General features: G+C 39.3%; 1 protein-coding gene across 1 annotated transcript; it reads left to right on the top strand.

Annotated features, from left to right (window-relative positions):
* Positions 1 to 646: 646 nt before the first annotated feature.
* Positions 647 to 6,530, top strand: LOC149815244 (uncharacterized). Its single transcript, XM_089988580.1, has 2 exons — positions 647 to 1,332; positions 6,169 to 6,530. The coding sequence occupies exons 1-2, from the start codon at positions 773 to 775 to the stop codon at positions 6,236 to 6,238; spliced, it is 630 nt and encodes a 209-aa protein (XP_089844706.1). The 5' UTR covers positions 647 to 772; the 3' UTR covers positions 6,239 to 6,530.
* Positions 6,531 to 14,009: the final 7,479 nt, after the last annotated feature.

Here is a 14,009-nt window from a genome sequence, read left to right as displayed (position 1 = left end):
AAGAATTTTCAGAAAACAAAAAAGTGAGGGTTTGGCCTTAAATGGCATTTGTGGTCATTTTGGAGGCTGGTGTGATGGACTTTGGTCAAATGACTTCTCCCTCTTGTCCCATGTTTTTTTGTGTTGCCGGCCATTTTTTTTTATCTATTTTGTTTCTTTTCAGTTAAAAGTGAAGGGAGCGGTGGATGATCAATGGTTCCCATGCCGCCCATTTGCTGATGTGGTGGGCTTGGGCCCCACCCTCCCCCTCCCCCCTCCCTAGTTACGGTGACAGCTTGCCCCTCTTTTTCTAAAATTATGGGATCATTGATCCACTGCTGGTGCCTGTTGTGTTGTCCCCATCTCTCTCTCTCTCTCTCTCCGCTTCCCCAGTCATCAAGAAAGACCCAAATTTATCTTCTCTATCTAATCTCTAGAGAGATATAGAGAGAGATGGTTCATGACCGTATTTTCATCATTCTAGAGAGCATCAGATACGAGAAGGTGGCGCTGTTAGCAGTCGAAGGAGCGTTAATACCTTCTGTGTCTTTATCATTCTAGAAAGAGAGAGAGAGAGAGAGAGAGGGTTACTGTTTTTAGAGAAAGAGGGTTCATACCTTTGTATTTTCATATTCTGCACATACACACGCACGCACAGAGACCAACATCAGATATGAGAAGAGGATGCTGTTAGCAGCGAACGAAGCGTTCATGCCCTCTATATCTTTGTCGTTCTAGAGAGAGAGAGAGAGAGAGAGAGAGAGAGAGAGAGCATCAGATGTGAGGAAGGGTGATGTTATTAGCAGTGGAAGGAGGCTTCATCTCCTCGTCCGCCTCCGGCTATTCCAAGGGCCTCACCTTTCTCCTCTTCGGGATCGGGGGGCGGAGGGACGAGAAACCCATGAGAGTGCTTCCCTGGAACCACCACTATCAATTGGTACAAGATCAGCAGATCAACTCCGACCGACCCCTGGCTAAGGTCAAGAACCGGGCCAAGACCCGCCGAGGGTGCGCCCCCTTCCTCTGCTTCGGCCGCCCGTCGCCGGGCCTCGCCGATGGCGCATCGCCTCTCAAGGTCGAACCCGTCGTCCAGCTCGACGGCGGCTCGTCGGTTTCGCCGTCCGGGGTCACCGGAGTCGCCAATGGGGTTGATGATCAAGTGGGTGTGAAGGTCTTCCAGAAGAGTAGCCTGAAGAAACCATTGACAGGTTGTGGTGATGGTGCTGCTGCTGCTAAGGAGCATAAGGGAGAGGAGGACGAGAGTTTTGTTTTGGGCACTGCTGTGAAGAGGAAAGTTCAGTGGACCGACGGATGCGGCCGAGAGCTCACGGAGATCAGGGAATTCGAACCAAGGTACCATTTTTGCTTTTTCTCTACTGTGATGAATTTGGTTCTTTCCTATCCTTTTATGATTATTATGGTTATTGTTTCTGTTTGTTTCTGATCTTATTGATCTTGATTTGGAAGGTTTCTTAATTTCTCTTTCTTGATTCCTGTTTGCTTTTAAAACAAATATGGGTTACGTGAATGGGCAGTAAATTTGGGGTGTTCTAGTCATGCTTTTGTTATATAGGATAGGAAACTAGGATTTTGTGCATCGGATTTTTGCAGTTCAGCTTGTTTGAAAATGTATGTGTTTTTTCATGTAGAGAAATTTCATAAAATTAGGACTGCAAGATGGTGCTTATAGCCTGTTTGGTCAATCGGTTACTTATTGCTTCTTTGATGGGTAAAATACCATGATTATATAATAGTTGAAATAGGATATCATTTGGATAACTGTTTGGACCGCATTAAGCTGTGTATAGAATTTGGACCATGTCTCATAGATACTCCATTTTGCCCCCTGTATTGTGTGCCCTTATGTACTAGTTGTATGGAAAACTTCATAAAAAATGGCCATATCCCCGTATCCGCGGCCGTATCTATGTGGCGTAGAATTTGGATTTAGGGTGTTGAGGGAATAGCAGGTTACTGAGGTACTGGATATATCGAAAAGCGAGGATAAAAATTTGTTCCCTCTCCTTGTTTAGGAAATGCGGTTGGATTTTTCATATTTTGTGGCAGACTGTTGTAATCAATTTTTTGACCAAATGAATATCACTATAAAAGTGCATATGATGGGAATTCTCAATCACCTTCCTTCACAAGGAGAACTGAAAATATGGAGCCTGAGTAGGTGGAGAATCGTCTCTCTCAGCCGTAAAACTGTTAAATATACAAGTGCTTTTTGTGGAGCATGTCTCATTGTAATGTGTCACAGTGAAACAGCAGGATATGATGTGCCTCTTGTCTATGTAGAATGACAAGGATGGGAGTCGAGGATAAGATCACATCATCCATATTTGAATAGCAAATGCCCTGTTTGATCTATAGTTTGCTTCATATGCAATTTATGAATAAGGCTTGATGCAATAACTTTTATCTACACTCTAGCTAATATATGACTCTTTTATATATAAACACTGAGGAAAAGGTGGAGATTCCTCTTGATTATATCCTAAGAAAGTGAAAAAGCAAAGCAAAGAAAGAGCAATAAATCTGTTTCATATCTTCTATTTTACATATAAGAGAATTCCCTTTTGTAAAATATCCATTTCTGTTATGTTCTTCTCTCAACTATTATTTAAGGTGCAGAAAAGGAAAACTATTCAAGGTGGTTCTTCTCTCTTATTTAAGGTGCACAAAAGGAAATCTTAAGGCTTTTCTTTCCAACTCTTATTCAAGGTGCACAAGAGGCCATCCTACCTGCTACTTCTTGACCTCATGTGTTTGAAGAATACACCTTGTATGCATTGTAGTAACACATTTATCTGGATCCTCTAGTTGTTCAATTATGAGTTGGAAAATCCCAGCCTATTTTGCTTTATGTGTTCTTAAGATAAGAAAAGTACCTATTCCATAGAGTCTCATTCTTAAAATATCCCAGCCATGTCTTTTGATTACAGTCTCATCTACCCATTTCCTCCTGGATATAAGATGTGAAGAGGAACTTACCTCAAGTTTTCTAGTAAAAACCATTGTTTCTCTTGTTCAGTTGCACCTGTAAGTGGCCATGCGGATTGTGCAGGATTTGATGCCTAAGGCATGGAGTCCATGGAATGAGTTGCTTCTCTATTTTCTGGAGATAAGGCTACAGGATTAGCTTTACAAGTAGTTAGGAAGCAAATGACATAATTTAGAATTTAATATCTTTGTTTTTTTCTATATATTAACTTCCACTCGAGTCAACACTCTGCATTCCTTTTGCTTTTCTAATGCAGAAAAATACTTTTACTTTTGTTGGAAAAAGAAAGTGCCAAAGTGTGGTGTTTAGCAGACAACAAATATAGTACAGAAGCAAAATAGAATACTCATGCATGAAACATGTAAAAATGCTCACACTTTGAGACCATATCTTATAAAATCTCCCCAACTTAGCAAAAATTGTGTACAGACTACAGACATGGATAATAAAGTTTTCTTTATCAAACTAAAAGGGAATTTAGAAAATAAGGTGCAGGATGCAAGAACTTCCCCTCAATAAGCGGTTTCGTATTCACTTCAAAAATTTATGGGTTTTTTCCAAAACCATCCCTACCTTATTGGCTAATCTCATATTAGTTCCTGCCTTGTCCCTAATCCCAAAATAGTCCCCGTCTTTTTCATAACTATGCCAAATCCATCCTTGAGGTGAACTCCTATCAAAGTAGGTGACGGAAACTGTTTAGGACCAGTGAAATGATGCTTTGACCCTATCAACTACCTTATCCTTGCTGCAATTTTCCTTTTGCATCATATGTGAAATATTGCATTGTTGATCTTATTGCTGTTTGTATTGTATGGGAGCGTGAATAATTTGGAATTTTTTTGTAGTTTCATATCTGATAGAAGGAACTCAAAGGTGGTCGGTGTTTAGAGAGAGTTTTGCTTTATGAGGTTGAGGATTATTGGGGCTCCTGCATTTGATTGTTTTCTTTCTTGTTAAGGGTGGAATCATGGTGATCAGATTTTTCATGTTTCGCCTCTGAAGCAGTTGGTTTTTTGGGCTTGTGTTAGCATCTCGATCGCACGATTCTTTTTCCCTTTCTCCAGCAATTAGTTTTTCAAGACTCGCAGTTTGGATACTGTCCCTATTGAAGAAGATTGAATTTCCAGAACGTGTTTTAGTGCCATGATTTGAATAAGGTAAAATGGTGATTAATCCATGTGTTATGACTAAGCCAAGATTTCTGATGAACTTATTTTAGCCGATTAGGTGATTCATTCCATGGGTATTATCTGGGGTGCTCAAGTTTGATATTGATGAAGGGCATTTATGATCCTATTTGCTTTTTCTCCATTGCAACTCGACTATGCAGTTTTGAATTGAAGATCGGGGTTGGTTAGTCATGCCTAATTGTAGATTGACGTGTTACTTTTTGTTTAGAAATTTCACAGAAGGTTTGAAAGTTTTCACACATTGAAGAGAAAATTTTGAACACGCAAGCACCTCACCGCATTGGATCAAGGTTGTTGCCGAACAAAATCTCCACCATTAGGGAACAAACCTGCAGAACCTTGTAGATGCCATAGAAGCCCTCGTATATGCCAGAAAAAGGTGCAGGAAGAAGCATGGATGATGTGCAATGGAGAAGGGTAGAGGCCCATATGGTCTCATAATAAAGGACATCATGTAGTAAAACACAACTCAAAAATGTCTTTTTAGTAATTTGAGAAGTCCATTTGACCATGGTAAACTCTTAACCAGAGTTAACATCATGGTTCTTAACAGAAGGACGATTTTGTCCTAATGGTTTAAAACGTGGACTCTTTTGGGATTAGGTTTAAGGGAAGGATGAATGTGGAATTAGCCTATAAGGCGGGGATGAATTTGGAAAAAACCCAAAAATTATTTGTATTTTGTAAGTGCCCTTCTCTAATAAAATTATAAAGTCCGACACTTTCACAAACAAGCCCTGATCCTTTCTGGGATGTTGCTTTGCCTAAGAAGCTACCAAGCTATGAGGATAATTACTGTAAGTCTGTAACCAACAAGAAGAGCTATGCTGCTAGCATGCACTGACCTGACTGTCATGCAAATGGTTCTCAATCTTATAGATTCTAACAAAGAATTGCAGTAAAAAAAGATTGATATAAAAAGTCACCTACATCACATGGATATGGGTGCAGGGGCAGGGTATGAAATGGTTATGGAGATGTGAAGCTCGAATTTCTAAACGGTTGTGTCTTTGTGTGTATGTGCGCCTGTGTCATATGGATATAGGTACATACATACACATGGTATGACAATGGGTGTGGATGGCACAACGTATGCTTTTCAAAAGAAGTGTGTGTGTGTGTGTGTGTGTGTGTGTGTGAAGAGAGAGATGCAACAAATGAGTAGCCCTAGGTACAGGTGCAGGCTTTTCCTTGTTTCTTCCTTTTGTAGGTAGTTCAATACTCTTTTAGGGGGCTCAAATGAGATATCTGGACTGTGAGATTGCACTATAACAACTGAGGATTTTTGGGTTCAAATCCCATGGAGGTTATCCCCTGGCTTGCCTATCCCCAAAAAATGATGTTCTAGGGCAGTGCCCACAGCCATAAATGTTTATCTATGCTTAGTTTAGTGGTTATTTACATGATTGCTATTTACGTCATTGTCAGAATAACCTCTCTTTGTGACCTCTTGATGCTATCCAAGTTTGTGTACCGTAGCAATGTCAACCACTCATAACCCTACAATACAAATTGACCAACAGAAGAGAGTTTGCCAAGTTTGTTCTGAGACGTGTTATATCATCATTTATGAATTGAAACTGACTAAAGTCATTGTTACTTGGTATAGGAGTTGCCTGGCTCAAACTTTTCATAGTCAAGTAATCTGCTTTTGAGTTATCCCTCATATTAAGAGGGTGCAAAGTATTCTGTTTAATGAAGCTAATATTGCTCTACTCGTGGTTTATGATGTTTCTGCTTCCAAAGCATCTAAAAGAGCTATCCAATCCACTGTCAAGCTTCAGGAACACACTCTAAAGAAACATACTGTCAAAAATTTACATCATTGGAATATCTGGTTTCCATATGGATTAGATATGCCACAAAGTTTTGAGACATTTTGCTTCAGTTAACTAGTTACTGAAGGTGTGTTTTATTGCAGTCTTTTGAATCACACTTTGACTTGGTCTTCATCCTTCGACTTCTAACTGTTTACTCTTGATCTACCAGTGAAGCAGATGAATCAGGGGATGAAGGAGAAGACTTAAATGGTCGAGGTTGCAGTTGTGCCATACAGTGAATCCATCTTCAGATAACCTTTAGGTTAGTCCTCAGACCATCCTCACCTCTCACCTATAGTGAGAACAACCTTCCAAATTCATCAAGCAATTTTCAGGTGATCATTTGTCTTGGCAGTCAGGCAATCTGCCTGATTAATTCTTCCATTGATTGATGGTGCTTCTGCAATGTGGTTTTTGGAATACGAGTGAAATGGGTGTGTGTGTATCACAGGCCAACGTTTATGTCTTGTCTGATTTCAGTTTTGGATGTATCAATATATTCTCCCTTTAATATATTTACCAATTATTGAATCCCTCTCTTTATATATATATATATATATATATATATATATATATATATATAAACACACACGGATATGGCCACTAGAATATGTGAACTGGAGTATGAACCGAGATTTTCATGGGGTTTTTTTTTCTTAAATTTCATCATACAAATGTGATCTATATGCTTGTTTTTTGGGAAACAGACTCTAGGATCATCCGATTTGATTGTGTTGTATAAGAAGGATATTTTAAGGCTTGAAAATCAATGGCTCAGAATTTTCGTAAATATTCGAGCATCTAAAAATCACATTTTTTCATCAAAAATACATGATCCAACAGTCCATTATGTAGGGTTGGATTTGCAAAAAAATGTGTCGAAATGCCTAGTTCACACTCCGGTTCACATATTTCCAGTTAGCATATTCTAGTGACCCTATATATAGATATATAAGATCACGTCTGTGTGACCTGCATGTTTGTCGGTGCGGTGCGTGCACACATGGCATGAAAGTTGATATTTTGAGTGTAACCATGTGAAATCATTTCTATGGCAGTGTTTTCACAGATGTATATTGTCTCCTTTGGCCCGTTTATATTCGGATATAGATTCTGATATGAAAGTGAAAATTGTGCAAAATGACGAGAATTGCATGAGAGATCATTTTATCTCATACAACATTCCAACAGGTACATAATCACTGTACCATGATTCTGCAAATCTACAGGTCCAGCAATTAACCATATGATAGTTCATTTCAATTCATAAAAAAGAATTATATATTTAAGGTCTCATTCACGTGTAATTCAATTATAAATCCTGACTGTATCAATGCCTGGTTACAGTTTGCTCTGGGCATGCAAGTTCAACTTGTTATTGATTCAGTGGGGCACCAAAAACATGAGCAAAATTGAGAATTTTATATACAAGTGGAGGAAGATGTTAGAACTCATATGTAATGGAGTCCTCGTAAGGCTGTAACTGCAAAGTGTGTGTTTTGGAACAAACATGGATGACCTTAATGTCACATTGGCAAGATGTATGAAGCTTATCCACACCTGTGAAAGTAAAGTTCGGGCATCAGAATATACTCATAATTTTCAATGGGAATCCAACTTTCCCGAGGGGGGATTTATGCAATGCTGCTATATGGATCAACATTCTTTTGAGCCGCATTTTTTGAAGCTCCAAATTTATGAAACATTAAAGTGGATCTGCCACTTTAAATTTTTTATAGTATATTTTAGGAAATTTTTCATTTAGAGGCCAACCTTTTGCCCACAATTCTAGAAATAGGCCTCGCTTTTCTGAATTTCCTGGCGTGCTTCATAACATTCACCAACATGCGTCCAGAACCGATATCCTCGCCATCGTGCTGCTTCGGAATTAGGATCTATATAGATTTATTTATGGCCTTAGGAAGCACACTATTTATAAAGAATTCATTGTATATTTGAAAGAGATCAGTTTTCACCATGGGCCAAAACCATTTGAAAAAAATCTACGAAAAAAACCCATCAATGCTGGGAGATTTGAGCAAAGAGAGTGACCAAATAGCACTTTTGATCTTTGGTTCCATTTGATTTCATCACGAAGCTGCCATCTTGGATGCAATCCGAGAGGAGCTGCAGCCTGTCCAAACACTCCTGTTGTAAAGTTGTCCCCTAGGGAGAAAGACTGCGTTCTGTAAGAATGGTGAGGGCATTTATTTCACACCCTTATCCTATGAAAGCGGGTCTCTTTTTAGAAAATATATTAGTTGTGGGATCAAAACCTGGCCCGTTATATAAATGGGTCGTGCCAGGGTTGTTCCACGGACTATTGGGTCAAGCCAATGGGCCTGGTCTACCTAATTAATTGTCTTAATTAGTAATATAAAAGCTAAAAATAATTAAGTGGCTTCATGGTGACTTGGTAACTATTAGATTGCTATTTACCTTCTCAGTTGCATTAATTGTGTGAAAACCATAAAGATAATTAGTTGGTATTATGAAATTCTGATTTGAATTTTATGAATTTTCATTTAATTCATTTTTTTTATCTTATAAGAATTGATTTATTAACTTAAGAAAATAACTTGCAAGTGGATTTGGGTCGAGCTGGATCGATCCACTGAACATTGACCTATTGGACAAATGGGCTGGGTCATCGGTTGCTTTTCAAACCCGGGCTCGGTTTTCATTAAAAACCAGGCCTAAACTCAGCACATTACTACATGGGTCAGGTAGTTTCCAGGCCGGTTCATGCTCAAAACCGGATGGACTGAGCTCCAAATGGGCCTAGGCCGGGCTGGCCGGCCCAATGCCCGCCCCTAATCAAAATAGGTTCACACCTCTTCCCATGAGGAAGCACCTTCCCTCCTCAACATCCCTTTCAAGGGAAAGTGGCTTCCCTCGTGTAGGTGTGTAACAAACATCCCCTAAAAGCTGAGAAATTATGATTTTTTTCTCTTAAAAGCATTAATGATTGTACCCCAATATCATCAAAATCAAGATTTGCACGAACTTTTGGTGTTTTCACTGGTAACATGAATGTGGGGGATCTACAAAATTCTAGATTATCAATGCCAGTCAAACAAGCCATTTAACAAGAATCGTCAAGCCACCTGCTATTAAGTCATTTCTTTTATTGGATGGTCTTACAATCCATTTATGAGATGTTGATCTCTTTTTTCTGAAATGAATTAGATGGTACTCACTTTTTGGCACCATTCCTTGTTTTGGCAGAGACTAGAGAAATATGTCAAATATGGCCAATTCACTACTTGAAAATTGCCAGACATGGCTACTTGATTTTTATTGTTGACAGTTTTACCCTTTTGTCGCCTATCAAATTAGACGCCTTGGTCGTGTAATTGTCACCTGAAAAAATCAAAATCAGGCACCATGTCAGTTGTCACCAGAAAAAAATCTTACTCTTACCCGCCAAGGAGAACACTCAACTTCGCTCTTAACAAGAGGTGCTCACCGTGGGTTTTAAACTTGTGATGTCCGTTCAACTTAATTAGTGATGTTAGGAGCTGCCTCATAACCTTTTTTTTTTTTTTTAAGTCAAGCTGTGGTTAGGCAGACCCCCACCAGTTATTGTTCAATAGTACTACTGGGGTTTTGAACTTGCAAGGAGAGACATGCACTGACAGCTCCTACCAACCACACGGAGTTGGTGAGCTGACCCCTAGACTGAACAATAAAATGATGAAGATGATGATGTGCGGTGCGCAGTTCGGCTCAGCTCATCCCCGGTGGCATATCCCACTTTAATCTTATTATTCGGTTGTTTTGATCAAATGTGACCCTATAGATGGATTCAGCATGGTCAAATTTAGGAAGAATCAACTCTTAGATCATATTTTTTGAAAGAAAAAATAGAATTTTTAAATCACAAAATTTTGTGTTTTGTCAATAGCTGTTTTTTTAAACACCAAAAAATCCTGCCACAACAAGAAAAATGTTAATTAGCGATGAAAATTGACGATGGATTATTTTTGTGGCAAAGTTACGTCAGATTAGCGAGAGAAAAGTAGTCGTCATTGAAATTGAAATTTGCTGCAGAATTAGCGACAAAAACATTCTGTCTCAAACTCTGTCGCTAATTAGCGACGAAAAAGTTCTGTGTCAAACTCCGTCGCAACTTAGCGACGGATTAGTGACAGAATCTTTTCGTTGCTACTTAGTGACGGATTTTGACACGAAACTTTTTAGTCGTTATTTTTCGATATAAGCCCATCTAAGGCGCAAAATTCTCTCTCTCTCTCTCTCTCAAATCGGGTTATCAGTCAGAGAACCCTAACCCTCCGTTGGCCCTTTAGCCTCCGCCAACCCCTTTGCCTCTGCCGACTCTCCCTGCATTTGGCTACCTGTCGTCGGCAACCCAAACAGAATCCACCCCGCCGCTGCTCCCTGAGCCCCGATCCTCGCCTCACCGGAGGTCACTCGATGCCAGAACCCCCGTGTGCCATTTGTCGTTGGCTACACCCTCCGCCTTTCGGCCCCCCTCATCTCTCTCTCTCTCTCTCTCTCTCTCTCTCTCTCTCTCTCTCTCTCTCTCTCTCTCTCTCTCTCTCTCTCTCTCTCTCTCTCTCTCTTCTGCTGTCTTTATCTTCGTCTCCTTCTGTTTTTCGGTCAACATGCAGAGGTTGCCTGTCCTCTATTTTTTTTTTTTTTGCTGACAGGCAGGGGTTGCACCTCAACTTGTCTCCCTTTTTCGACCGGCAAGCAGGGGCACCCCTGCCAGTTTTTTCAACAGGTCGGCAGGGGAGACACTCCCTGCCGCCTGTGACAAAGAATGAGGCAGGGGCTTTGGGCACCTCCCTCATTCCTTCCGGTCGACAGGGGCTTTGCCCCTACTGCCTGGGTGTTTTCGGCATGCAGGGGCAACACCCTTGCCCCACCCGTTTCTTCTTTTTCGCCAGGGAGGGGTCGAGTTCCCTCTCTGTCTTCTTTTTCTTGGGTTTTGAGGGAGAGGCTTAGCCTCCTTCAGTTTCTCCTTCTTCGTAAGGGAGGGGCCGAGACCCCCTCCCTATTGCTTGGGTTACGAGGGAGGGGTTTGGCCCCGACTGCACCTCTTCTCTCATCGTCGCCCTCATTCCTCTTCGTCGTATATAAATGTACATTGCAATATAAAAATGTGCATTGCAATATAAAATTGAGAGATGCTTAGTGCTAAGCATCGCATGCGGCTAAAAATACAATACAAAAAGAAATAAGAAAGAAATGTAAAGGCAAAAGCAATGCAAATTGGGTAAATACCCATGGTGAGTAAGTGATGCAAGTGCATCACATGTTATTTATTTTCTTGGATGCAACACTTTCTTGTTCACACACTCACTTAGTTACGAATATCTAGGATTGCTTTGTTGGAGTTCAGAGATCATGCTGAGCATGATTTGAATGTATGGAAATAGAAGTGCTCTTATTTTTATAGTTTGGAGTCCATGCTAGTCATGGTAGTAGTTAGCGGGATATTGGAGTGTGTTTGTTGCAGGTACATGTTTGACATTATTGTTATATGAAGGATTGAATGTATTGCAATGTTTGACGTGACTGTATCCATACTTGCATGAAGTTATTTTCGAATTAATTATGCCATCCATGTGAAATTGTATTATGAAAGCATGCTTAAATTGAATGTGTTGTGTTTATGAATGTGATTTCATCTTTCTAAATATCTTTGTCATATATATATATATATATATATATATATATATATATATGTGTGTGTGTGTGTGTGTGTGTGTGTGTGTGTGTGTATCGTGTATCCATGCCTGTATGAAGTTATTTTTGAATTAAATATGCCCTCCATGTGAAATTATATTATGAAAACATGCTTAAATTGAATGTATCGTGTTTATGAATGTGATTTCATCTTTCTAAATAGCTTTGTGATTATATGTGTGTGTGTGTGTGTCGTGTATCCATGCTTGCATGAAGTTATTTTCGAATTAATTATGCCCTCCGTGTGAAATTGTATTATGAAAATATGTTTAAATTGAATATATCGTGTTTATGAATATGATTTCATCTTTCTAAATATCTTTATGATATATATATCCAATAATGCATGATAAATTTGATATTTTTTCATCAACGCATTATTATGATTTTCTTTTAACTGGTGAAGATAATATTTGTAACATTATAGGATAAAATGACAGCAAGCCGTGAATGAATGTACCGTAGGATAGTTGATAATGAGGTGTCGCTTGAATATATGGATGGTGTTGACAGTTTTATTGAATTTGCAACAACAAGTGTCAGTACAGTGGATCACATCGGTTGGATCAGGTGCCTTTGCACAATGTGTAAGAACAATCAATTTGTAAAACCTCATGGCGTTAGATATCACCTATACAGGAAGAGTTTTGTGAGTGGTTATCAAAATTGAACGCCTCATGGTGAAAATTTTTGAACAAATTTTGACGTACGGGTAGATGTGGTGCATGATAATCCATATATGGATTTGATATTTGATGTTGCAGGACCAGAACTGGGTTCTACTGTGGGTCCTAGTGATGTACAAACTGGGGTAGAGAAAGAAGCAGCAAACAATGCAGCTAGTAGATTTTATGACTTACTTAGAGATGCTGATGAGCCACTGTGGAATGATTGCGAGAGTCACACTATCTTGTCTGCAGTTCTTCAACTACTGAATTTGAAGTCAGAGTATAATTTGAGTCAATCATGTTTTGACCGTCTGTGCTCTATTGTGAAGACTATGTTACTCAAAGATGAGAAATTGCCACAAAATTTCTATCATGCGAAGGTTATGGTTAACGCTCTAGGTATGGGGTATCAAAAGATAGATGATTATCTAAATCACTGCATGTATTTTAAAGATCAAGAAAACAGCATATCATGTTTGTCATGTGGGCATCCTCGGTTTAAGCCAAAGACAAGGGACAATGGCAGCACATGGTCAAAAGAAGTGTCATACAAGTCACTCTGCTACTTCTCGCTCACCCCTAGATTGCAACGATTGTATATGTCTTCGAAGACAGCTAAACACATGAAATGATATGCAAATAAAGTTTGACATGATGAAAACAAGGTCACGCATCCTGCACTTTGATCGTACTCATCAGACTTTCGCAATGGAAGTGAGAAATGTTATGCTAGGTTTATGTACATATGGATTTAATCCATTTGGGGGTACATCAACCTCATACTCATGTTGTCTAGTATTTGTCACCCCATACAACCTTCCTCCAAGCTTGTATATGAAGCATCAAAATCTTTTATTGTCTCTATTGATCCCTGGTCCGACCTCTTCGAGCCAAAATCTTGATGTATATTTAAAGTCATTGATTGATGAGCTAAAAATACTGTGGAATGACGGTGTTCTCACCTACGATGCCTACAAAAAACAAAACTTTAATATGAAGGCTAATGTTCTATGGACAATTAGTGACTTCTCTGCGTATGATATGTTATCTGGTTGGAGCACACATGAGAGGTTGGCATGTCCGTATTGCAGGGAGGATACAAAATCTTTTAGATTGACGCATAGAAGGAAGTCGTGCTAGTTTGATTGTCACCAGTGATTTCTACCTAGCGACCATCCGTTCCGACGACAAAAAATATGTTTCGAGCATGCACAACTAAAATAGAAGGTCCACCTACACGGTTGTCTGGCATAAATATTTTAAGATGATTGTAATACTTTCCATATAGACTGACAGATGCCCGTAATTCGATGTCCTTCATTGGATTTGAGAAGGATCACAATTGGACAAAGAAATCTATATTTTGAAAACTACCATATTGGTCAATCTTATTGATACGATATAATTTGGATATGATGCATGTGGAGAAAAATACGTTTAATAACGTGTTCAATACGATAATGAATGTCAAAAGGAAAATGAAGGATAATCTGAAGTCCCGTATGGATTTAAAAGTAATATGTAAAAGATCAGAATTGGAACTCCAAGAGTACAATGGCAAAGTACTGAAACCAAAGGCAATGTACGTGCTTGAACCAGATCAAGTAAAGCAGATATGTCAGTGGTT

The sequence above is a fragment of the Nuphar pumila genome, chromosome 15 (assembly GCF_984573655.1).
Source record: "Nuphar pumila chromosome 15, dmNupPumi1.hap1.1, whole genome shotgun sequence".
NCBI classification, from domain to species: Eukaryota; Viridiplantae; Streptophyta; class Magnoliopsida; order Nymphaeales; family Nymphaeaceae; genus Nuphar; species Nuphar pumila.
This window is presented reverse-complemented; position numbering and strand designations above follow the sequence as displayed.

What these genes read in the sequence shown, in the direction of transcription:
- LOC149815244 (XM_089988580.1), top strand. Translation starts at nt 773, where the DNA reads ATGTTATTAGCAGTGGAAGGAGGCTTCATCTCCTCGTCCGCCTCCGGC. An exon ending in ATCAGGGAATTCGAACCAAG is followed by an intron (nt 1,333 to 6,168) that starts GTACCATTTTTG and finishes TTGATCTACCAG; the next exon opens with TGAAGCAGATGAATCAGGGG.